We start from the raw sequence: 27,846 nt of genomic DNA, 5'->3' as shown, positions 1-27,846 counted from the left end.
ACAATTAATATCATAAGTTATTAACAAGAGGTAAAAAAAGCAGCAATACAGATGATAATTTATTTTCATAATACACTTTTGCTTTATAATTTTTATTATTTAAAAGTAAACATTAACAAAGTTAAATACATCAAGGAAGTATATAGATACATCATAAAACTTTCAATTTCAAAGCAACCAAGTAAAATATTTAACAGCAGAATTTTGAACACTTTGGTCTTAAGATGTTACAGGGATTTCTTCTGGTTGAAGGTTAATTAAAGTATTGCTATGATCCACTAATTCAGCTATAGACACCCTGCCTCTTTGTCGAATAAATTGAGCAACAGACTCTAGTTCCTCTTTAGTAATATAAATAAATTTCCCCCGATCATCAATAACACCAACCAACCATTCTTGTGCGAGAAGTTCTTGAACCCTGTCAATGGCTTCCTAAAATGTTGTTGTAAGGAAGGAAGAAAGAAAAATGAATTATCAATGCAAATAACTCATAACTCCTAAAATTTACATTAATCCAATTTCAGGTGGTAATATTCATTGTGACTTCTGAGTGGTAAAAATAAAGTCAAACATTTCGCTCAAAATTATATATAATTGTAAAATACTTCCTTATAAGTATTAATTGAATTTTGAATACATTTTTAACATTATCAAAGGAAATGTAATAAGTACAGTCAACTCTTTTTGATCTACAGTAGCCTGATTCTTCAATAACAATAATAAAAATAAATAAATTGACTAATTTGATAAAAGTTCAATATTTGTCATTAAAATTTTAATTTTTTCTATTTTGCTATACAATTTCTAGAAAACCACATTTGGTTTTAAAATAAAGGACTAACAGTCCAACCATGTTTCACATGGAAAACTAGCAAGTGGCCAGTAGAGTTGAAATGGGTCACAGAGTTTCATAATAAGATTTTAACCCCTTTAAAATCATTCACACTTAAAATAGTTGCTAGGAAACACAAGGCTAAATGCAGCAGCTTTTAACTTGTTTATTTTGTAAATAATTTTGGTGGAAGAATTTCAGAAGTTTAAGAGAGAAGTGACAAATCTACATAATCATACAGAGATAACACATAATCATACTACATAATCATACTCAAAACTATCTTACATAATGAGAAATTCATTTCAAGAACTGTTTCTTCAAAAAATGTACACAATATTTTTTAAGCACCCTATTGACAAAAAACGTAGTTTATCAATACTATTTTTTATTAAAAAAATAATAAATTAGCAGAGTTCCAAAAATATATCTCTTCAAAATCTTTTTTTCTGCTGAATGATCGATGAATCAAATATTCCATGTCCCATGTGTGTGAACACAAAAGTTCTGGACATTTTGTGTGTTATACTCAAGACTGTCATTTAACAATTTCATGTGCTTGCAACAGTGCAAGACTAGCTCCATTTCTCAACTCTTTGAAATTGCATGCTACTCCCTTACCACAATGTTAGTTTTATTTCAGATGTTCAAGCATGTTAAACCAATTATCTGGGATACAAGAACATCTTTCTACATAAGCATAACAAAACTACAAAATTTGAGTCATTGAATTCATTATCTCGATCACCCATATCTACTGTGTGTTCTACTGCTTACTTCAACTTTCAAAAATCAAGTCTGATAGCAGCAGTGGCTTGAGAATAACAATTTTCTGTCACAAAAGAAGTGTAGATTGAAAACTGATTTCTGCAAGTGACATCATTTATGGTCGACCCCTACCCCAACCAAATTTCCCCGCAGACCATTTTCAGTGAAGCACCATCTATTGAGAAGAAAATATTACTTCACTTGAGGGATTAGCTAAAACGCTTTTTTTTAGCCTTTTCTACTATTTTGTTCATTTTTGCATACATTTTGCGCATTTAAATTTTTGGGGCCCCCTCCAAAATCCACACATGTTTTATTGCAGCTCACCATGAAATCCTACTTTTATTACTTTTGTAACTGGCAGGAACAGTTTAAATGAATAGATTTGCTTATTGTACTCCAACGGAAGAATGTGTGAAACATGGTGAGATTACAAATCTTATTATTGTTATATTTACTATTATTTTGTGTTGCGTTGTAAAACTAGATTCATTGACAGGGCATAACAGTGGATAACTATTGTGGACACGTGGCTGAAATTTCTAGAAAAATTGGAATTAATAATTTTACTCCTACTGCTATGAACACGAATTAGGGTTTATCTTAGACCGAAAAGGAGGCAAGGTGCTTTCAGATAAAAGGGCACTTAAATTTAATAAATGGAGTAATTTTTCAATAGAATGTAGTAGATACACTGATTTCTTTTAGTTTTTTGTATACTATAGGTATACACATCTCAAGTATTTTGCAACAGAAATTATGTCTTAGAAGAATGAAAATTTTTTAAAGTAAAAAAAAAATACGTTGAAAACTGAGAAAATTCAGATTTATACTCAAATTATTTTAATGGATATGGGTAAAGAGTCACGTTTCAAGGTCAGGCTAGTGTGAATATTTAATTTGCATTTGTGATCAAGTTTTACTTAAACTTCAAAGAGGTCATGAGGGCAGATTGGGAAAGGTTAAAAAGAGGGCAGGGTGCAGCACCCTCTTAAGCATGCCTGTGGGAAACATTAGCAATGCCCTCAAAAGTTCAAAAGTGGCAACTTTCCAGAGTTTTAAGTTTGAAATCATAATAAACAACAAATCCTTAATTACAAAATAAATAAATAAATAAAAAATGCATTAAGTGGCTAACTATCACAATTATCTCTTACTAATAGTGATGTAAAATACCCGGGTATTTATTTTTAGGGGTAAATACCCAGGGTATATACCCGGGTAAATACCCAAAATGAGTAAATACCCGGGTATTTATTTCAAAAATTTATATTCATCTAAAATACTTTTCTGTATGTATTCCATTATGTATATATACAACCAACTATATACAAAACAATAAATTTTTGCCCAAAAATTGTATTTTGATCACATATTTAAAGAATTATTGTGTGAAACAGCTTAGCAATCTGATATGATATTCACATTAAATGTGCTGGATATGCCTAATCAATGTTGATAGCCAAATTTCAGATATAAAAAGCCATTCTACAAAAAGAAAAAAGCTTAACTGGTTACAAAAAAAAAAGCAAACATCAATTTTTTAAGGTCCTAGTCTTTTATAACCCAGTAATATGTCCCTGCATGACATCAAAATGTAACGAAATGTCGCTCAATTTATTATTACAATTTATTTACCTATATCTTATGCAGAAATTTCCTCCAAACTTAGTTCAATTGTTCAGGTGTATTCTGTATCACACACACATATATATATACACACACACACATAATATACATAAACAGTTAAAATTCATTTAAAATTTTTAATCTTTTATTTTAGGGTTTATGTTTAAAAAAGATAATAGTCACCTTTTAATACTACCCAAAATTTTTTTGCAAAATGCGCAATTACTAGGGGATTTACCCTGCCTTCGGATAAATACCCAAAAAAATATTAACCTTCCCACCCTACAGGGGAGCAAATGCAAATGAGCAAGGCAATAGAAAAGAAAATTTTGCTTTTTTTTTTCTTTTTTTTGTTTATTAGTGTGAAAACTGTTTCTATATTTTCCATGATATCACTTAAATATCAATAAAATAAATAACACCATAGTTTCTTAATAACTTCTCAGTTTATTCTTCCAAACATCCCTCATGCTTCCTTTTTTTTCATTTTGGATATGACTAACCTAGATTGTGATTTTGAAATCCTGAAGTTCATAATGAATTGCTTATACTTCTCCAATTATGACATTGAAAAGAAAGGTTCTTTGGTTCACGATATGTTTCTTTCATGATTTCATCAAGTCTTCCAATAAAAAATATTATAAACTGTGTAATACATATGTATTTCTCAGTTTTACCAATTATTTCATATTTAGATTTTTAAAAAAAATTCTCATTCACTTTTTTGCATTTTTTATTAAATACCCAGTTTTTGGGTATTTACCCAGGCATTGGGTAAATACCCGGGTAAATACCCAAAAAATATTTACCCACCCGCTGGGTATTTACCCGATCCACATCACTACTTACTAACATCATGTCTTTCTATAATAATTGATAAACAGATGAAAACATGATACACAATAGCTTAAAATGACCCTTTGATAAAAATACAGAGAGTGAGAAAATCCAATTTACCTGTGTCTTTAATTTAAAGCGAGATGCTAAGTCTTCTAATAAAACAACTTTTTGACCCTATAAATGCAGATCAAAAATAAATTAGGAAACTTTAAGTTTCTCTTAAACAAAAAACATAAAAATTTAAAAAACTCATTCTCAAAAAACATAACTCAGCAAAGTATAAGAATGATAGTGATTGTTAGAATTAAAAAAAAAAACAGTTTAAGACTTATTCAAAAGGCAACTTTCAAGAAATAAACTTACCTTTATGTAGTCAATAAACTCTTGGAATTTATTGCCCTGTAAAAAGTATAAAGCAAAAGATATTATACAAGATAGATATCACTAACACAGAAACATAATATAGAACTTAAAATCATAAATCAGCAGTGAAAGTACTGGAACAAGTAGTTTCGTTAACTTTTAAATGACAATCACCATTTCTGAGACTTGTACAAAGAAAAGGAAAAAACCGCTTGCTGTGCTAAAAACTTTTCAAATATTTAGAGATTTTCACTAACTAAATTGATTTTTAAAAAAGGGCTTGCTTATAAATTAATATTTTCTTCATTTTTTTCTTGGGGGGGGGGGAGGAAGAAAAGAAAGAAAAAAAGGGGGGGGGACAAAAAACTAGCAAACCGCCACAAATTTGAATTATGTTTTAATGCAAAAAAAAAAAGTTCCTTTATCAAGGTTATGTCCAGCTTTTGTTTACTTAAGCAACAGACTGTTACATAGAGAGTACAAGATTTTTTAGAAATATAGTCTTCTTCTGAAGAAAACCTTAAATGATTATAGGACTAATATGAGAGGGATAATAAAATAAAGGATGGAGTTTGTTCCTCTAAATTTCAGGTTTGTTTCTGTTCTTCAAAATCTGTCGTTTATTTGCAATGATAATTGGTATTCTTTATTCCACTGTGCAGCCTGTTTCAGGGCTACAGAAATCATAAATTGATCTGCCAAGGCTTCTCCACCCTGTCAAGTAACTCAGAGGACACGGTGATGGGAGACTTTTTTTTTTGTATTGTCACTAATTTTCATATATAGTTCTACACAGTATCTACTCATTTTCCAAAAATTCAAGGGCTTGAATGGATTTGCAGAAAATTTTCTCCTTCATTGGCAGGAAAATAACTTTGCACCGATAAAATATCATAAACTATGGAAAATACTTGGAATTGAACCAGTGAGGAGCTGAAAACACTCAAAGATAGAAATTCAGACAAAATTAACCTCATAAGTGAATGCAGAAAAATTGCAAAAAGAAAAGAATGCATGCATCCTTTTATATTCACTCAAAAAACATGTTTTGATAATCATCAAAGCTGCTTTGATTGAATTTAAAAACTAATCTTTCAACATCTTTGATAAGCACATTGCAAAAATTTTGATTTGCTGATTGCTTTCACTGTCTTCCCTTTTTCTTGCAAATTTGGTGTTTTTAACTCTTAGGTAACCAACAATGCTAAAGCAAGCTATAACAACTCAGATGCTTATACGTTTTAGCACCACTGTGCAACAATTATACAATTTAGACATATATGATAAGATAAAATTTCAATGATGGATCAGTCTTAATGAAAAGTATGCTTAAAAGTGAATCCTGTTATACAGGTATAGCAAACAATAGCCTAAAAACAATCACAACACTTGTAATTAAAATTAGATACCGCTAGATAAATTTAGCAAATTAATAATAATTAATTTCTTCTTTTGAACATTCAAATTTCAAAATGTACATTTATCTTAAATTCTAACTGAATATGTATTGTAAATTACATTCAAATCTCAATTCATAAGGCAGTTTTAAGCAACAGCAGGTTTCGGGTTGACTGGTTTGAGAGAAGTCGACTTTACTTCAAACTGTTTGGATGTTTTTGAAAGCTTACACAGGAATTTTCAAACACAACACATTAACATTCCTTTTCATAACAATACTGTATAGTAATACTTAGCGTTACAGCAAAAAAGGGAAATTTTTATGATGTAACTCTTTCACAAGCACTGTACAAAAATGTTTAAAACAAAATTAAAAATTACTTCTTCAACATTTTCATCCTGATCAAAGCCCTCTTCTTCAACGGCAAATGATTCCTTTAATTTCAAATATTCTTCATGTTCTTTTCTAGCTTCCTCTTCTTTCAATGCTTTTTCTTCTTCTTCCTAAAAGAAAATGTAACTCATACTAAAATAAAGCCTGACTTTTACATTAAAAAAAAACAAACCTTCAATATGGTATTTAAGTTATTTAAATCATTTAATTTTCAGTTAATTTATTCAATGTCCATTTTCCTATAAAATGAGGTTTAAAATATATTTTAAACATCAACAAGAGATTAATTAATCATGAAAATTTATTACATCAATAAGAATTCATATGTAAATACAGCAGCAGCTCATTATATTGCGCCTCGGAATATTGCTCATTTCTTCTGTATCCCCCTCCCCCCAAAAACACCTTGCTTTAAGCTTGAAACCATTCATAGAAACATATGACATTATTCAGAAAAGGTATTTATCTTCTTTATTTTGTCAATGAACAAAACAAAGATGCTCCTATTCTTCTGAATTCGCTGGAAAAGCAGCGGCAACTCCTGCCATCCAAATGTACATGCATGCAATACACTTTAGTTTAAGATATAGTTTGGAAACTACTTGACGTTTTCTTTTGTATCGATACTAAGACCTTTACAATGAGTGAGAGACAGCAGGCAGGTGTCATATTGGACCAAGTAGAATAGAACATACGCCCTCTCTGACTACCTGTTAGCACAGAAGAGATTTGTACTTGGTTGCACAAATCAGGATTTGCATCAAAGAAAGGAAGATTGCTCTGGACGGGCAAAATAGTTTTTTTCTAAATAATCTGGTAAATTTTACTTTTCACATCCTTTCTACTGCGAACCGAAGGGATTAGAAAGTCTACTGGGAATAAGAGGGTACTGGAATGCCCACTTTTATCATGCTAGTGAACGCTAATGAAGATCATCTTAATTTGCCATTTCATATTGACACTGAAAATTTACTTAAATTTAAATTTTGTACAAATTTTAATACTTGTGATAGTAGACTATATCGAAACTATTTGAAAATCATGTCAAAAAGAGTGAATGCTAATTTACTTCTATGTGTTGGATGGATAACTATTTTTAATGACCTCGGTTACATCGCGCTTTTTCTTTATTCCCAGAAGAGCGCAATATAACAAGGGGTTACTATACTAAAATTTCACAGCAACTATCGTTGAATCTCTAATTATTGGAACAAGGGACAATTTCAAGGCTGTCAATAAAATCTTTAAAATGTTATTACTCATATGCACTACTTAAATGAATGTTATGAAAAATAAATTTCTACACTATTACTTTAGTTTGTGCCTTATTACTTAAAAAAGTCAAAATATATAAATAAACAAAAAATTAATAAAATAAGCAAATAAAAGGGGCATGAACTCACACAGAATAAAAAAAAATATTTATTTTATTATCAAAGTGAAGGACAAATGTTTATTTCATAACATCATAAGTTAAATATTCACAAGAAATATTGGCTAAAAAGCTGAAAATAGTGAGCAGAACAATTACCTACTCTAAGAGTGAAAGAGTTGTTTGCACTCTGAAATTCATAGACTCTCCTATTCTTAAATGCAAACAGAAACAAAAGCTTGCCAATTTTCCAGAGGAAAAAGATTAAGATAAGATGATAAAATAAGCATAAACATGTAAGTATGTCGATATTTACCGGTCTGAAACCAGGTAAGTGTCGACATTAACTGATAAATCACTGGTGAAAATCTAAAATTTCCATTTTTGGTCTTAGATGGTAACTGATATACAAACTGAATAAACTATAAAAATGTTAATAACAGTGTTCACGCTCGACCATCAGTAACCTAAGACCCGAGAACTCATTAATGAAACAAATTCGTGTCTTTTGGTGGAAAAAAAAAGGGCCTTTAAATTTCAAATAGAAAACCTTATAGTTTATATGAATAATATAATATATGTAACATCTGTACATTTGAAAAAATCAACTCACCACGTAGTAAAAAACAAAGTTTTGAAACAAATGAAATGAGTTACATTTCATCCTTATTTTCTCTAAGTATTATTGTCAAATCACTTTCAAATGATAATTAAAAAAATAGTTCTGGGAAAAACTTTTTCCTGTTATAATAAAGGCACTCAAAAGTGAGTAAAATACAATTTTGCTATAAACTACCAAACAAGTGCTTCTGATTGATTAAATGCCCCCTTTCCGTTGATTTTCCAGGATTTTTTCTGAGGTGAAAATATGGAACAGACCCCATCCCCATAATAAATTACCATTGGTGATTGCAAAGAAATAGAAAAACAAATTGCAAACTCTAAAACAAACCCTTTGCAAAAACGAACCATTCTCTGACACAAGTACGAAAATTGCACATTTGCAGCCTTAAGTTGGTTAATAAGCTTTCATTTCGGCTCTTTTCAAACTATATGTATTGGCTTTTGTGCTATTTTTAGAACAAAGCATTTTAAAAATAGTGTGATGAATTAATGCATGATTTTTACAATTTCAAATAAAAATACCTGATCAAAAAGGAATGAATTATGAGAATGAATATAAGTACCTTTTGTATTAAATTCAAGCATTCATATGCAATTCAACAAGAAAAATGGGGGAAGAAAACGCATATAGCAATTGAATTTAAAAAATAAAAGAAAGAAAAGAACAGAGAAATGAAGAGAAGGAGAGAGTGAGAGATGAGTTTTTGCAACAAGAAAACATTTTTAACTGAAATAAAAAATTATTTATGTTAAAATATTCTTGTTTGAGTTCAGTTATAAAAGTTTGTAGAAAGGAGAAAACGAAAAATTAACATTTTACCTTCCTTTTTTCTTCTTCCTTTTCCTTTAATTCTTCTTTTTTCCTCAGTTCTTCCAACTGGGCTTGCCTTTGCTTTCTCTCTTCCCGTTCTTCAAGTTCTCTCTAAAATTTCAAGCATATTTTTAAAAATAAATCATGTAGAAATAATAAAACAGCAATAAGTATTATCTGCCCAACACATATATAAAAAAGAAAAGATACATTAAAACATCAGGGGTGATTAAATATACATATGCATTGATAATAAACATTAAATATACATTGTAAGGTCATGTCCAAAACCTTACAGCCTCTAAAAAATTCAATATCATAAACCTAGCAAAGTTCAACAAAGTTTACATTTATGCTTAAAACTATAATATTTTGCTTCCTCTCCGTTTTTGAATGGGAACAACAAAACTAGACATGGGTATATTGTTATTAATATGGAAATCAGGAAATGATTCACATCATTCATTCATGAATTCACATCAATGTTGTGAAATGAGAAACATTTCACAACATGATGAAAATAGGACTTAAAAATAACTCTTGAAAATGACATTACATACAATGTTTATGATATACAGTGTGAATGGTGTGAGTTTATAACAGGGTTCTCACTCTTCCAGCAGTTAAAAAATAGGGCCTTTATATGGCCTTTTTACGGCACATTTTAAAACTATTTAGGGCCACTTCACGCCAATTCCCTTTGATATTTTATTTTATTTATATGTTTTTTTTTTTTTTTTTTAAATCTACCATTCATAGTTGATAAGTAATATTGAAATGCTTTAAAAAGTCCATTTTTTTCTACTAGACAGCAGCGGTTCGAAATGTTATACTGAAGTTCTATAGAAGCTATAGAGTTGTATGATAGATTATTTTAAAAACACATTATTTTTATTGTACTTTAATGAATACAGGGAATTAAAAATCAAACTGTATTTTAAAAAAAAATTAAAAAACATCACAAAGATTTTGAATTTTTAGGTTTTAAAATTTTGTGATTTTTTTTTCTCTAACACTATTTAAGTTACAAACTAAAGTGAATGTAATTCTCTTTAAAATGAGCGATTTTCAACTCTGTTGTTTTCATAAAACATGAGCTATAAAATTAAAAAGCGAAATTTTGCAAAAATTACATAAAATTTTCCCACATTTATTCATTCGTCTCTTGCACATTGGATACTTTTTGGATACAATTGTTAGAACACTTGCTGACATTCTATTTTGTAAATTTAAAGAATTAAATCTGTCATTTCAAGGAACGGGTTTTTCGTCGCGAATAATAGAATTGAGCCCATGCAGAAAAAGCTCATTTTTTGAACGAAATGTATTAGATGAAGGCATGCGAATGCTTCAGTTTTCTCCATTTGATTTTAGGATTTGATCGAACTTAATGGAAACATTAATGGAGGACATTAAATGGAGCTTATGAAGCGTTTGAACTATTTTTATTTAATTTTCTATGTTTAGTTTCTTCACGATTTGAGTGCGATGAAGAGCTATAGCGCTTCTCTTGTGCTTTGCCTGAAATGCAAGTGACACAAAAAGTGCAATGACACAAAAAGTGCAATGGCGCTGCTGTCAGTTGCTACAGCGAGGTACGCCATGTCATAAAAAAATTAAAATATGAAAATTTGCACTTCATGTAAAAAAAAAAAAAAACTCACGAAATTTGAGCAGAAAAACTTTTGTAATAAGTGAGCATAAAGTATTTGTGTTGGTAAAATTTACAATTTATGTAAAAATTAGAGTTAATTGCAGACTTTTCATTATTTTTTCAAAAAAAAAAAAAAAAACCATGCATTTTATTCTGCATTTTAGCATAAGAAAAAGAAAATTCTTCAGCACTAAAACAATTAATGTACACATTGTATCCTTATCAAACAACTAGATTTTATTGGAACGATCATTTTGTTAATCTGAGACATTTTTTCTAAAAGATATTTTCCAGATCATCTTTTTGATTGCCTGATTTAGCATTACAAATAAATGTACTCTTGTGATAAAAAAAAGACATTTTAAATTTTATACCCCTTTTGGACAAAGTTTCCGTGGAAAAAATGAATTTCAGCATGTAGAGATAACTGCAGAAGGCAATTAAATGCTGAACCTAATGCAAAACTGAAACTATCAGACAAGTCATTTGAGCCAAACTTTGAAATTCTGTGTTTTGCAACCATTCAATTAAGGATTTTTTTAAAGTGAGCTGAACCTCCAAAAATTTATCACTCTGTTTGTTTTATTGTATTTGTTTTGTAATAATATTTTAGCTATAATTTTTTGCTTGTTGCAATGTTTGTAATTCTATATTTTGTGATTATTATTTTTGTTTTTCAAAACAAAAATATTGTGTGGTAGAAAAAAAGATACAAAACAAATTAAAGGGGGAAATACTTTTATGTCAGGAATAGTACCCATTAGCAATAGTTGTTTTCCAGTTCAAAACGAAAACAGTTACCATGTGAAATGGGGAGGAACAATAAAATTTCAATGTGTAAAATTGTTAAAGTTGTCAGCAACACAGCAATTTCTATTCAAAAGAGTTTAAGTTTTATTTCAAAATGTTTGAACATAATATAGATTTTCTGGACATAAAACCTAACAGATCAGTTTTACCAGCAACATTTTAGTAGATATTTTTCGCAAAATATATCCGAAACATCTAATAGATTGAAATTACTCAATATGGTGGACATTTTTTACAGCAATAAATTTTTAAACTTTGTACAGTCTATTAGACAAATATCAATTTAGTACCTCTCTTTCTTTACGTTTTTCTGCTTTTTGTTCAAGTTTCTTCCTTTTTTTGGCACCAACTTTTCCTTCAGGGAAGGCAATATCTTCAGCCAAGAGATCTTCTTCATCTGATGGAGAAAAATTACCATTATTCAGTGCAAAATATTTTCTAACATGAAATTCATTGCTAATTTTTTAATTAGAGGTTTCATTTTGACAGAAAAATGTATTTTACAGGATTTTTTAGAGAAATTTATTGCTTATTGTTTTTTTTCCTGAAGGGAATCATGCAATAAATTTTGGCTCTGAGTTCCATTTTGTCTTGTTTGCTTTTGTTAATTGTTATTTTCCTATTTAAGCTGTCTGCTTTACATCCAAAATCTCACAACTTTGAATCGAAAAAGGGGTTCCTGTAAACCCCGAAATATGTGTATTCAGTAATCTGTTTATTTGTGCTAAATAACATTGGATATTTCATGTTACTTCAACATATAAATGGCAATACATAGCATTTTGTCTCAAAAATTAGATACAAATGATTAATTGCAAAGATAACAGATCTCTCTAAAACTAGAGTTTTAACTTCCTTTGTTAAAAATTGTAATTAGATTACAATCTTATATTCTTTTGCATGTGAATGGAGGAGGGGGGGGGGATCATTCAGTTTTTCTGCAGAAACTTTTATTTTGAAAAGGCAGAATTTATTCCATTTTTCAAAACAAAATTGGGGACGTTTTGCCACATTTTCAGGAAATAAAAAAGTTTTAAAAATAAGGAAAATGGAATCAAAAGGCTTCAAAAACGACTAGACACATACAATTTTTCATACTCCTGTATGAAAAGGTTTTGCTTCAGCAATTGCAACGTTTCATTGTAGGTATTTTTTCTGAAATTCTAATAGCTGAAAAACCCCTGTTTAGGGAGCCTATGGTATTCATGTTACAAATATCAGTAATTTTTATGTTGTTCCTGTAAGAATATTGTTAAACATTGTAAGGACTGCCAAACTGACAACAGTTTTAGCATCTCATTATTATTGCCAACTGACAATCACCAAATCATCAAATTATGACACGTCTCCAGTCTGCATTTAAAGTAACTTTGATTTTCCAAAAAAAGTAAAGAGTCTTTTTGTAACATCAGAATGCAACCAAAAAAGAAAGAGATGCACAGCTAGAGCTAGATTCTATACAGACGTCACAAACAAATTTCAACCTTCCTTTTACAGCTTATTCTACTGCTACACTCAGGAGGTAAAGTGATGGAACAGGAATGCTCTCTGTTTTTTAAATCAAGCATTTTGTGTACAACACTTGAGGCATGAAAGTAATACATCAATAGTGCTTATCTATCAGGAAAAGAAAATGTTAGTGTAAAAAGTAGCATTTAATTAGTTCCCTTTCAATAAGTAACTAAAATTAAAAATTAAAAAGTAACCTCATTTGAGTCGCAAATGTATTATAGAATCAAGAGGGAAAATTGAAAATCCTTTTAAAAGTCTTATACTATTAAAAATAAATTACAACAGAGTACAGTGAAGCCTGGTTTATACGTTTTTGAAGGGACTGCATGAAAAAAGCGTACAAATGAAAAAATATATAATAGGTATAGGTTAATGTGTATTAGACTCTGCGGGGACCAATGTAAAAAATGTCTAATTGACAAAAACATATAAAAGAGAAACATATAAATGGTACTTTACTGTATTTTATTTGGTAACAAATAGAAACTGGCAACTGAAAAAAATTTGAAATAATTTCTTTCTTTCTTTGTCAGCCAACAATGAATTTGGTCACCAATCATGTGCATAAAGGCTTAGCCATATATAAAATCTGCTTCAAAGAAACATTATCATTCGAATTCTATATAACATGGAAGTTCCAAACACTACATCTGAAACTTATAACCAAGTATGTGTCTGTAAAAATCAGGCTCAGAAAAAAATCTTTATTTTGACAATAAATGATTAAATTTTTAGATATGTCTTTACTGCAAAAAACACAAAAAATCTTATAAGAGGTTTTTAATTAATATCTTCATTAATTAATGTCATTCGAAGACGCAACCTAGCTGAGAAGGCGCTAGAGTGCCACAGACAAATACACAGACATCTCAAACTTATAATCAACATTTTTTTGTATTGTCATGGGGTTAAGAATGCATTTTTAAAGAGAAATTCTTTATGTAGATTTTCTTCAAACAGTTCCCTCAATGTTTAACACAAAGAAAAGTGTACTACTCTAACTATATACTATGCCTTTACCTAATGAAAAATGTGTAAGTACAGTGAAACACCTTTGCAACAAATACCAATACAATGAAATATCCGTTACAATAAAATAAATGTTCATTCCCGATTCAACTTTAATTACCTTATTTGAACTTCCTTACGATGAAATTTCTGTTACAATAAAAAATGCTTTTGGTTCCTTGAAGTTCGTTGTAACAGAATTTCACTGTATTTACCAGGGTTCGAAAATATTATGATATTTTCGAAAATACCTGATATTTTGATATCTATCCGATATTTTCAATCAACACAAACTAAAGTCTGCAAAATAGTAAATGCATCGTCAAATCACTCTTATTTTTTTTAAATTATATTATTATTATTATTACAATATGTAGACTAAAGGTTTTTATCATTATTCATATCTAATATTTCATTTTACATTTAATGAAGTTAATATAGCATTCTCTTTTACTCATTTTTCTTCTGTTAGCTACTTTTACATAGTTATATGATTCAGAAGAAAAAAATATGCATTAGTTGGTGAAGAGTCATAAGGTATTTTCTTTTTTTCTGACCAACAATTAATATTTAACTAGGCACATTTAATATGGATTAATTTTATGAATATAAAATAAAAAAGGAATATTATGTTACTTTGTTACAGTAATGATGTATTAATACATCATAAAAATATAGTATATAACTTTTTGGTTACTATTTATAATAATTGAACAATTTTTCTATTATTAATATAATTTTTACATTGAAAATAATGTGGTTGAAAAAATAAATATCGAAAATATCAAAATATCATGATATTTTCAAAATAAATATCGGATATATATATATATTGTGATATATATCGAATGATATATATCGACAAACCCTCGTATTTACTAAAGCTAAAGATAGCGCACAGATTTAATACCTAATGATAAAAGAATATTTATCAAGTATTATCGCCTCTTATAATCTGGTCTTTGTAATCACTGTTTTCTCGAAATAACGAAATCAATTTCTATTTTGACTCTTTGGTGCAGTCTGCAGCTCTGATTTAGTTAAATTTACTATCAATCTGATGTATATTTTTAAAAAGCTTTGAATGAGAATATCACAAGGTTAGTGCACATAAAAATTTCAAAAGTCAATATCAAATTTCTGATCTTTACAACATAAACCTCAGCAAAAAACAGAGGATAATGTGCATTGCAATTTACTAATTTTAAGTAAAGATTTTGGAAAAGAATTTGAATCTCGAAACATGTGTTTTGCAATCCAATTGTTCCCCAAATAATCATCTTTTACATTATTTCTCAAGAATTTTCTTTTTGTTTTGTGGTTAAACCATACTTTCCTAAATACTTTTCAACTAAATACCATTTCACAAGAAAGGCATCCATTTTCACTACTATCAGCAAAAATGAAGAAGCAAGTAACATTTTGGCTATTTTTTTAACCAACTAAGCTGAATTTGGTATCAATTTCAAGCTTATATTTTTCTCTTTCAGTGGGAATGACAGAAAGTATTCTATGAACAGTTGGGTGTTGCCACTCTTTATCTAAAGTCAGTTTTTATGTTTTTTCAATTGGGAGATTAAATAAGTTATATCTCCGGAGTACCTACTAATCTGCATCAAAATTTTTTTTGCAGCATATTTAAATCATTTTCTTGCTATGTAGAAGATTATGTAGATTTTCTGAATTCATGCCAAATCGGTAAAAAATGGTCAAAATCGAATTTTTGGAAAAATTCTCCAAAGCGTAATTTATATTCAGAAAATCTAAAAAAAAAAAAAAAAAAAAAAAAAATTGGGCTTTTCTTATAGATATCTATTTGTAAAAAAATAATGGACAAAATCTGAGACATGACGGCACATGGCATTAGGCATTTGACATGAAATGACCAACTTGATATTTTTACAGCTGGGCCCAAAAGCAGACTACTTGAGGATGTTCTCTGCAATGAAAAATCATTTGACCAAAATTGTTCTTCAAGTATTTCAAGCACTGTATACACAAGCAACCAACGTGACCTTTTCGACAAAACAGGAGCCCTAAATCAAAATCGTTTCACACAGGAGTTATTGAGCAATCACATTGCTTAGTGTTCTCATTTGACTGTTTTTGGCTTCTTTTAAGCTTGTTTTCCCCCTGCCTTCCTCTGCAGCACCACTGTCGACCGGACCCTCCCAATGCCGCTCCTTTTGCGAGCTTTGAATTCATAATGTCAAAATTCAAATTAATTTTTTTTTTTTCAGTTCTTAAAACTTTATTGTTGCTATGCATTTCTGTGGACCCTAAACTGATTGAAGTTCTCAAAAAATATTTTATATGCTTTCTAAAATGCATAAAAAGTTGTTAAGATACAAAATTTTATAAAAATTCGAACCTAGGCTGCCAGCGGTGCAACCTTACTTATTTTCTAAGTCTTAATTTTTATATTATGATCCTCAGGGAACTATTCCAAAACATTTTGCAAGCAGCCAGACCAATCGTATGGGCCAAACATCCCAACAGACACAGTTATAACAACCTACCAAACATTCAGACACGTCTCGCGGGCACTAATGGCTGCCAGTGGTGCAACCTACTTATTTTCTAAGTCTCAATTTTTATATTATGATACTCAGGGAACTATTCCAAAACATTTTTTAAGCAGCTAGACCACTAGCATGGGCCAAACATCCCGCCAGACACAGTTAAAAAACCTACCAAACAGCCAGACACGTCCCGTGGGCACTAATGGCTGCCAGCGGCGCATGGGCCAAACATCCCGCCAGACACAGTTAAAACGTCGCTCTGAGTACGAGCGCGACGCTATTATTCTTGCGCTGAAGCACTGAAAAATATTGTCTGCTTTCAAAAAGCAATATTGTTAAAGCAGAAAACCTAGTAAAATAACATGAAGTAGGATTTCAGTAAAACCCCGATTTTACGTCCCCCGAATCTACGTTTTCTCCACATTTCACCTTTTTTTATCAGGTCCCCCAGTTATGCCTGTTAACTTAGATCATGGACCAAATTTCAGGTACGGTGTACTGAATGTATGCAAAAACATTGATAACTTTACTTATTTTCGGAGTGCTGATTTTTCACGCGCTCGTACTCACAGCGACATTTTAACTGTCTGGCGGGATGTTTGGCCCATACAATTGGTCTGGCTGCTTACAAAATGTTTTGGAATAGTTCCCTGAGTATCATAATATACAAATTGGGACTTAGAAAATAAGTAAGGTTGCGCCACTGGCAGTCATTATTGCCTACGGGACGTGTCTGGCTGTTTGGTAGGTTTTTTTAACTGTGTCTGGCGGGATGTTTAACCCACACGATTGGTCTGGCTGCTTAAAAAATGTTTTGGAATAGTTCCCTAAGTATCATAATATAAAAATTGAGACTTAGAAAATAAATTAGTTTAGCACTGTTTTTGAGTACATTCATTACCCAGTACCTGCAAATTAGCCCGCGGACCAAGTTAATAAACACGCCTATGTTGAAAGTACATGCTAACTCTATTCTATCTGACACATTTTGTTACTTAGAAAATAACTTAGGTCTGGTCAGGTCTGGCGGCCCTGGGCTCTCCGTCTAATATGTTTATGGAAGAAATTGCGGTGTAGATTAGAAAAATAAGGAGAAGGGGAAACAAAAATGCTAGAAAAATCAGAATCTTTTTCAGATTTAGATTATAAAATGTCTGCAGAAAATCTGCAGAAACTACTGATTTTCTACAAATACCTTCCAACTCAAGATAGAATTTTGCACAAATTCTGCAGACTTGTTTAAGTTCAAAATAAATCTAAAATTCCTGCAAATGACTCATCGAATTCAACATTTTTCGTAAGCTTTCCGCCAAATTATTGTAACTTCCGAGAATTTTAGATTTTCTTCTAATTCAAAGAAATCTGCAGAATTTGTGCAAATTCAATCTTGAGTTGGAAGATTTTTGCAAAAAATCTGCCATTTCTGCAGAGTTTTTCTTTCACATTTGACCCAACTGTTCTGCAGCTCAGGCATTTGTTCTGCGATGTATGTTGCAAATGTAGTAGTGTTCTGCTTTGGGTGGCAGGGCGAAATTTCAAGTGTAATGCTTCACATTAGGTCAGCCAGCTTCTTACAATGATAAATATAATATCAATACATGAAAAATAAATATAATTCAAAATATATGAAAGGAAAATCTAACAGCTGAAACATACCATCCTCTTGTCTGGTGGCAGCAGCTCTCATTCTGGCTCTTACGTTTCGACCACCTCTTCTTGGAGCTTCAACTCCATCACCACGTAAGACAGGAATCCCTCTAGGTCTTTGAGCTAAAAAATAAGTTAAAAAATTAAACTTATTTATACATATGAAAATGATCAAGCTAAGTCAAAAAGCTAAAATCAACTGGGTAAAAAAGTGCAGAATTTATGATTAAATAAAATACATACTAGCTCATTGAAGAAACTAATTGCTAGTCCTGTTTCAAAACTTTTTTTTTGTTTAGAAGTACTTAAAAAAGACAAAATAATGTATGGCATCTCAAATAAGTAGTTTGCATGTAACTTGGACCAAACGAGGTGACAATAAATGAAAACTAATTACCACGCCAAAAAATGCTGCCACAAATCTATACGGTAGGAATATCAAAATTTTATAGGCACACCCTTTTAAAAGATAACACTTGATATTTTGTGGAGAAGCATGGGGAAGCACCAGGGAATGATTACTGAATAGACCAATTAAGGGAAAGTTCGGAAACTCGCCGCGGTCGCACCGGTGCCACTGCAAGCGTTCGGTAATACAATCAGCTAATTTTTGGTGCCACCGACCAGTTTTCGGAAACGCATGCGGTTGCTCTACAGCGGTCGATGCGGTTGCAACCGCTTCTACCGCGGTCTTGACGTGGTTTACGAGATCATGTGGTATGGTTTGGCCAATCCGCTTATGAATCAAATTTCACACGCTCTGTGATGTCTATGAGAGTGTCGTCTGCTGCTGAACTAAAACTACCACGATGTAACCACAAGCGTTCGGAAACACAGCTGTTCCACCGGGCAACCAGAAAAATTCCAGTGATGTCATTACTGCAACCTGACTAACCGTGTGGTGCGACCGGTGAAGTGTTTCCAAACTTAGTCTAAGCTGTAGCCTAGGACCCCCAAATGACAAAAATTGTTTCACCCAATGGCAAAAAATGGTAAGTTTTGACAACAAGAGGGCTTTGAAAACGAGTTTGGCCTTGGGTCAAACGATATTTAAATCTGGCACTTTTAAACACAGTCCACTTAATTTTAAATAAAATTCTATCAAGCAATCTAATTAAAAATCTAACCTACAGCCCAGCTTTAAAAAGTATTTCAAATTATTGAATGAACTCAATAAGTAGTTAAACACTAAACGAAAATCTACATTGTACATTGAGAATTTTATTAGAGAGGAACATAAGATTAATATGTCATGAAAGTTAATAAGTAATTGAATGGCTACATATGAGTTTAACTGAATTATAGATGCATTTTTACAGTTGGCCATTCATTAACAGCTAAAAAGAGGATAATTCGATCAATAAAATTCCAAAAAACGATACGAGACCTTCATTTTCACCGTGTTTGGGACTTTTTTTCCGGGACAGAAAATTTATAATATAAACAGCAATAAGCAGCACAACAACAGCCAAGCAAATGAGAGTAATTAATTGAATCATAATCTCAAAATCATTTGCAAAAGATTCTCAATGACAGATTTATTAAAAGATGGACTAAATTTTCTGACACGTCGGTCAATGCAGGAACGATCCTGGGTCCATGGTTACCATATTGGCGACTTCATCTATTTCAAGGCGAGTTCTTATCAACATGACGAACATGATGCCAAAAAAAAAGTGCGATACCATAAGCAATACAGTTGCAGTTTATTTTTCCTTTTTGGAAACACTTCTTGAAGGAGTATGTTCTTTCCGATTTTAAGTGTACTTTTTTTCATGTATTTGGTATTTTCAAGAATGGTAAACATCATTAAATGCAAATTAGTTTAAGAAAATAAACTGGTTCGTTCTGTATTCTAGAGTTATATATTTTGAATTATAATAAAACAAACTAAATGACGTTACAGTTTTTCCGCATTTTTTATGAAATTCCATTTGCACCAAAAAAATCTTTCCTAAATCAGAGATGCTCCTCTTCCCCCTCAAGAACAATGATGTCCCCTCCCATCAAATGCATCCCCAAAATGAGATACCCTAAAAACGACAAAGACAACTTTTAGCAAACCCTCCTCTCCCTAAAAATTTCAATCATGCTGTCTGCTCTGAAGTCCCACTCGTTGCACTTTATTTATCTAATTATTTAGAAGCTAGACAGCTTCACATAGATAGAGGACTGCGTGCCAAGCGCCTTGCCTCCGGACACACACAGGAAAGATTTACAACACTAGAGAAGGAAATAACACTCAAGGCACAGGCGGGAATCGAACCCACGATCTTCAGCTTGGAAGACGAAGCTTCTACTACAGAGCTACGGAGGCCCCCTCGTTGTACTAACTACCTAACTACCTTAATTTTGATAACATATCACTCAAGGGGGATCGTGGCATGAACCGTACCATAGAAATTTTAGGGGGTATCCTGGGTGCTGCTCCCGATTGAGGGGAGGGGACAACTACGAAACACATAGATGCAGAGGGGTACCTACCGTGGGGAGGTCATGCCGCACTGCACCATCGAAATTGTTATGGGGGGGGGATTTCGAGTGGTATTTTCCCTGTTGGAGTCTTATTTTGGAGGGGGTGCACCCTTGCTCTTAAGGGGAGGGAGAAATCCCTAGATGCAGTAATTTTGCAAACTTTTTCTGCAAAATATTAGTTGTAACATTTTTCATTAGAAATGGTTCATTAAAAATTTTAATATTTTCTCTCTTTTCTTTTTTTGTAACATAGATACAGCATATGCAACTTTCAAGAGAAACAATATTAACTTTTGTGTCAAAATGAACTGTATATCGCTTTTCCAACCCCATGCCGTTATGCATAAGCTTTGGAAAAAGCAGCAATAATTAGTTGGATACTGTGGCAATAAATATTGAGAGTTCAGAGATTGGTAATAAAATGATATGTATGACTTATTAAGAACGTCGGTAAATAGCAAAAGTAGTACTTCCTTGCAAATGAAGAAATTCACAGGACATCAGTGGACGCCCAAAAACAGAAGCACAATCTTTTAGATATTGGGCTTTGGGAGGGGGGGGGGAGCACTTTCATTGAGTCTCAAGCAATTCTCACTAATCCTTGAGTGCTTATGAAAATACGAAGATTGCTAATGAGCCACAAGTAAGTCCGTCGTCATTTAGGGGGTTCGGGGCATGGGCGCGCATAAGCAAAATTTTAAGGGGGGAGGGGATCAGATATTTTTTCCATGGTTTAGTAAGATACTTTCCGCATAGAAACCGATTTCAGTACAGATTAGAGTTATTAAAATTTGACATTTTAATAATTTATTCATTAATGGCTGGAGAAATGTTTTTACTTTCTTGCTAGAAAAAAAGTACTAAAAGCAAGGAAGTTCTAATTTCCAAGGTGGGGCTTGAGCCCCCACTTGCCCCCCCCCCTCCATGTGGACGAAAGGGAGAAAGGTCGAAAATCCCCCTTGCTTTGGAAAAATAATGCTTTTTATTAGTTATAAGTGGATAGCGGGCGTGTTTTTCGTTGTTTTCCCCAAGTCAATTCCCATTGAGTGCACACACCCCTCCCTCCATGTCAAATTTAGAAATGAAGGACCGCATAAAAATATTTCCGATTGTGCTGCCCCCTAATAGAGAATATGTTAGAATTCCCCCCCCCCTTCCACTTCAAAGAAAACGCAAACCTACCTGGACTTAAAGGCTACCCACCGATCTGTTACGTTAAACTATTATTTATTAATTGATTGCAGCGAAAAGGCAAGGAGCAAGTTACCACTTCATTAAGTTATTTACTTAGCCCAATTTATATAATATGTGCATATAAGTATACAAAGGGCAAATGTATGTTCAAACTGACAAACTAAAAAAATTCCTCTCCTCTCCTACTCCATGATTAACAGACATTAAATTAACGTGACTAGGGGCGCAACCCCCTCCCCTTCCCCGTTTAAAAATTCCCTACTCTTGATTTTCTCCTGCAATAGAAACTGAGTATTTTCCGCATCGTTCCCTTGTTTTTTTTTTTTTTCTTTTTTTGAAATGACGAGCCTGTCAGGTGCTTGTACACTCAAAACAGCCTTCATTAAAAAAAAAAAAAATCAAAACTATGATTTTTTAGTAATTAAAAAAAAAAACATTTAATACAGAAAAATGTTCATATAGCAAACGGATTAAGGAGATAAAAAAACGATAACACTTGTTTAAAATAGAAAAGAATTTTCCAAGTAATGTGTTTCATGAAAAGAATTTTCCAAGTAATGTGTTTCATATGATACATGATAGAATTCTGAATAGATTAAAATTTGACAAACTCTTAATAAAACTCTATGTGAAACATAAAGTTAAATAACAATTCTTAATAAAACTATTTAATATATAAAGCAGAATAACTTTCTTGTAAATATACAGGCGTCTCTCGTATTCATTCCATGTAGTATCGAAATCGTGTTATACGAGACTTTTTTAAACTTATTAACATATTTTTTACACTAATTAATCATGTTACATAGTAAAAATCATGTCAATATGTATCGTGTTGTATCGAAACCGTGTTATACGAGACTTAGAAATAATGTAAATCAAAGCAAGTCTATCGTGTTATATCGAAACCAAGTTTCATGAAAAACAAAGTAAAACCTCATTAGAGTTATCAAACATTAACAGAATGTATTAAACAAAAAAGAAATGTCTTCTTTATTAAAGATAACTTTCGTGTTATATCAAAACCATGAAGTATTAAATTGAAGTTTCGTACTGTGTAATATCGAAACCGTGTTGTGCAAGTACCGTGTTATACGAGGGACAAATGTACTACAGTAAATTTGTTAAAATCAAACGTCAATTACATTGATTGTATTATAAATTAAAACCTGCTAAGTGTGAAGCATATGCAAAATATAATGTTGTGGTTTTATTTTAATTTAGAAGCAAAATTACCCACTTATAATTGTTATGTGTGTTGTTTAAATGCTAACACTGAAAAACACAATTACAGCATATAACCAAATCCAGAATAAAACATTCTTAAAAATTGGATGGTATGATAAATTGAGGAATGTCTTCACATGCTTTTCAGCACTTATTCAACATGGTGCGAATATTTTTAATGCTCTTGCTCAAATGTTCTTGACATTGAAATATGAATATAGCTTAAAATTACTCCTCTGTTAATTTGAAAGGATGATCTTTTTAAAATCCCCACGGAAAACACATATCTAATGACTATCATGCTAAACTTGTTACCAAACAACTATATTATTTTTACCATTATCTACTAATATAGTGCTTTTGTAGAAAACAATTAAAGTACAAGAAAAATATATTTGACCCAAAGAAAGACAATCATTTTCTCTTTTAACTATAGCTTTGAAATTTAATATTTAAATACATAATTGAAAAAACTATGTATGTCATTGCTTTGACAGGTTTTTTGAAACATATCAATAACATAAAGCATATATACCACTACTATTATGCACTTAAGTTTTGCTGATACCTTTTACTTAAAATGCAATGTTGTGATTTAATGCTCATTTCTTTTGATTCCCCTCACTAGAATACTTTGCTTAATTTTACTTTCCTCATACCCCTAATTTCTTACACCATAAAATTACAGATAGTGATCGCCAAGTTTTAATGCCAGCATGCCAAAGTTTTGTAAATGTTTTCCTTTTGACATTTATGAAACTTTTGCACCAGGAAAAACTTTAGAGTACTGAGCTAACTACAGGAATAACTTAGAGAAGCATATTCATTTTTGGTATGATAACAGCAAGAATTTGTTTTAAAATAGAATAATACACAGATTTTTTTTAAGCCGGCTGTGTTACAATTCTAAGCAAAATAATTGTACCAGAAATAAAACATATCTGTGACCAAGTAAAAATGTTCAAACCAAACTTTTTATCTCGAGGAAAATTAGCCTAAAAAATGTTAGCATTTATAAAGAGGGTTTTAGTCATAAATTAAGTGACAACACCCCTTTATATTAATTCTGTAAATGCTTTTTATTACATCAGACACAAGAATCATATAAAGTAACTGTCATGCAAAGTCTAAATTCAACTAGTGTCGTGCTTAAGTTTTCATGAAATCATCCATCTTCTCGCTATTCAGGATCAAACAATTGCCATCTTGGTAAACTAACATGGAGGAATCCTTCTGAAAAATATACAATAAGCAAAAAATGTATTCATAATTCACAATACAAATTGAACATTCAACTTTGGGCACATTGAAATAATTATTTTTATACTTATCCCACAGAAAGTTTGTGCATCAGATGAACTTAATACTGATTTCTGGCCGCAAAGCATAGACCCACCATTTCAAAGATTCTAATGGTTGTTCTTGTTCATTGAAAGGTCCAGTTAAAGCATTATTACCAGCAAAATTAAGACTTTGCAGCAGACTTTAATAAAGTAACTGTCATGCAAAGTCTAAATTCAACTAGTGTCGTGCTTAAGTTTCCATGAAATCATGCATCTTCTCGCTATTCAGGATCAAACAATTGCCATCTTGGTAAACTAACATGGAGGAACCTTTCTGAAAAATATACAATAAGCAAAAAATGTATTCATAATTCACAATACAAATTGAACATTCAACTTTGGGCACATTGAAATAATTATTTTTATACTTATCCCACAGGAAGTTTGTGCATCAAATGAACTTAATACTGATTTCTGACTGCAAAGCATAGACCCACCATTTCAAAGATTCTAATGGTTGTTCTTGTTCATTGAAAGGTCCAGTTAAAGCATTATTACCAGCAAAATTAAGACTTTGCAGCAGACTTTAATAAAGTAACTGTCATGCAAAGTCTAAATTCAACTAGTGTCGTGCTTTAAGTTTCCATGAAATCATCCATCTCCTCGCTATTCAGGATCAAACAATTGACATCTTGGTAAACTAACATGGAGGAACCCTTCTGAAAAATATACAATAAGCGAAAAATGTATTCATAATACAAATAGAACAGTAAACTTTGGGCACACTGAAATAAAGCATTTTTATACACATGTCCGCAGGAATTTTGTGCGTCAGATGAACTTGGAACTGATGACTGACCAGTGAAAAACCCACAATCTCAAAGATTTCAATCATTGCTCTAACAATGACTGCTCACTGAAAGGTGAACTTATACTTCAGGTTCTATTATTGACAAATGTACCAGGTGCCCTACTAATTTAATAGAATAGTGTTTCATGCTTAAATAATTTAGCTCTTAGCAAACTACAAAAATCTTTCATTTGTTGCTAGACAAAGTTAAAGTTCAGTAGAGATTAAAAATCTGGCATATGATTTTAAGTAATGAATTAAACAGCTAAATAGTTTCAATTATGTAGGATTAGGAAATAAGTATTTTACTCATGATAAACACCTATTTGTTACACATCTATGATGCTGGATAAGAATAATACCTAAAATGCATGAATTTTGACAGTAAATTAAGCATACTGATTTTTGACACCAAGAATATGAAAATTAATAAATGTTCATTTTTGGCACACCCAGGAAGGCTAATAGGGAGAATATTCAACAAGAAGAAAAGATATGATTATTGAAGGGAAGGGGACTTAACAGGAAGAACCTTTACAGAGTTAATTTTTGAAGGAAATATTTTGCCGGGAAATTGAACAGTTAAAGGGCTATTCCACGGAAAATGGTAATTTTTTCCCGCACGTGATGCTTCGTATATTTCATAAAAAATAATAATTTAAAAGGATAATGAACAAAATTTTGTTGCTTAAGACATCACAAACGCATGTGTGACTTCTTTAGCCAAAACTTTCAAAAATTATTTATTTTTTATAAAATACAGAAACCGTCACGTGCGGGACAAAATGACCATTTTCAATGGAATAGGCATAGACATATTTTTTTTTTCAATGGTTTAAATAATTATTTCTTAACTTATGAGATATGTGTCCTTTACATTGGAACCATAGCTTTCAAAACCAGCAATTTGTTTCGTCATTGCTGTATTAAAAGAGCAAAAATATTAGCTTATCCACAAGCAAGTTACCAGAGGTTGACTTTAGATGTCCCGCACGTGACGCATGTAAATTTTAATTTAAATAACAAAATTGTTTCAGAAGTATCTTTGTATCAAATTTAAAGATAAAAATTGCTTACCCAAGTTTCATTAAAATATTAAGAGATATGACGAAATGTTAATGAAATTTAAGCGTATTTTTGTCCCACATGTGATGGAGGAATGGCCCTAAATGGTTTCAACTATGCAACAGGAAAAGAAAATAAATGTCAGAATGAAGTCATTTGATGCTCAACTACACAGGAGACAGAATCCTTACTTAAGACTTGATATCTGAAAGAAAGTTAATTTTGGTAGAAAATTAAATTTGCTGATAAATATTCCTAATTGTTCAAGGAACAAAAGTGCTTTACAGTACAATTTTCAATAGCGTTCATTAAAAACACATCTTTACACGCTAATGGCTAACAGGAGGAATCTGTCCTTAAGAATAGATGACAGGAATAAATTTAATTCTGGCAATAATTAAATTAATTATACATCAAAATGGTTTTACTAAATGAAAGAAATTAAACAATTTACTCACGATAACAGATTTCTAGTTGACGCAGATCTATGCATGCTAAAGGCTGACAGGAACAATTCTGACAAAAGTCAACACATCTGAGAAAAATGATTGTTAATTAATGATGATAATTAAGCAACTCAGTAGCTTTTTTAATTATGCAAGGAAAAGGAAAAATCTAAATGTTTCACAAAGGATTTAAACGTTTAATGAAGTGAATACATGCACGCTTACAGGAAGAATCCTCAAGGACGTCTTAAAGAAATATACGTTAATTTAGGCGGGAAATTAAAAGAAGCCTAATAGTTTCGATTATTCAAGGGGGGGGGGGGGGAAGCAAAAATCTCAAGCACACGAGAAACGTTTATTTAATGCACACCTATGCAAGCTAACGTCTAACAACAATTTCCCATATTATATTAGTTATCTGAAAGACGTCTAATTATGGCATAATATAAATTTTGTTCGGATAGAAAGTACAGGTGCACAGAACGATAATCTAGAAAAAAAACCTAAGGCCTAGCCATAATAAATCTTAATACATGCTTTTAATTTCATGACCGTTGTACTGTCCAATTACAGATTGCATGGAATTTTCAAACGTCCAGATCAACGAATCTATGTGAATAAGGGGGAAAAGTAAAAATTTGATGCGCGTATTCCGCTCATTTGAATGAGACTCTGCTTCTGAAAAAGCTGACATCGGTAAAAAATAATAAATTTATCCATTTCCGGCTGTAAAACGGTGTTTGTCATTCCATACAATCCGTGATCAGACAGTAAGCGTAAATAAAGGAACACGCTCTTTTTCAAAATAAAAAAAACAAAAAGATACAACTTAATATAGTCACATCCAAGAAAATGTTTCACTTACTTTCATGCATATTTAATTGCAAAAATCTCATCATAATAAATACATTAACACATTACTCATTACTACATTCTTCAAGCCATTTTTTAAACCACGCACCACGAGGTACAGGAAGAATCCTTGTCGCCAAGTCTGAGAATGATATCATTTAGCGCCAAAATATAGGGTTGCCTCCCGTTTATCTGTCAGGATCGTTCCTGCATTGACCGATTTTCAATTTTCTGTATTGTTGATGTTGTGTGGGCAACAAGCTGTTGCCA

The 27,846-nt window shown here is 31.5% G+C and overlaps 1 protein-coding gene across 1 annotated transcript; it reads right to left on the bottom strand.

The window, feature by feature from the left end:
* On the bottom strand, window positions 1-27,846 carry LOC129222014 (DDRGK domain-containing protein 1-like). The gene is made up of 9 exons (XM_054856434.1): window positions 27,811-27,846; window positions 19,572-19,749; window positions 18,194-18,307; window positions 11,786-11,892; window positions 9,041-9,142; window positions 6,212-6,334; window positions 4,433-4,468; window positions 4,187-4,243; window positions 1-432 (listed from the first exon to the last, which is right to left on the bottom strand). Exons 2-9 carry the CDS (start codon window positions 19,681-19,683, stop codon window positions 220-222), a joined length of 864 nt encoding a protein of 287 aa, XP_054712409.1. The 5' UTR covers window positions 19,684-19,749; window positions 27,811-27,846; the 3' UTR covers window positions 1-219.

This window comes from Uloborus diversus, chromosome 1, assembly GCF_026930045.1.
Source record: "Uloborus diversus isolate 005 chromosome 1, Udiv.v.3.1, whole genome shotgun sequence".
Classification (NCBI taxonomy): Eukaryota; Metazoa; Arthropoda; class Arachnida; order Araneae; family Uloboridae; genus Uloborus; species Uloborus diversus.
Note: the sequence above shows the minus strand (reverse complement) of the source record. Positions and strands in the feature narration are given on the sequence as shown.

What these genes read in the sequence shown, in the direction of transcription:
- LOC129222014 (XM_054856434.1), bottom strand. Translation starts at nt 19,683, where the DNA reads ATGATTCAATTAATTACTCTCATTTGCTTGGCTGTTGTTGTGCTGCTT. An exon ending in AGGAAGAAGAAAAAAGGAAG is followed by an intron (nt 6,335 to 9,040) that starts GTAAAATGTTAA and finishes ATTTTCTTTTAG; the next exon opens with GAAGAAGAAGAAAAAGCATT. An exon ending in GCTTTAAATTAAAGACACAG is followed by an intron (nt 433 to 4,186) that starts GTAAATTGGATT and finishes ACAACATTTTAG; the next exon opens with GAAGCCATTGACAGGGTTCA.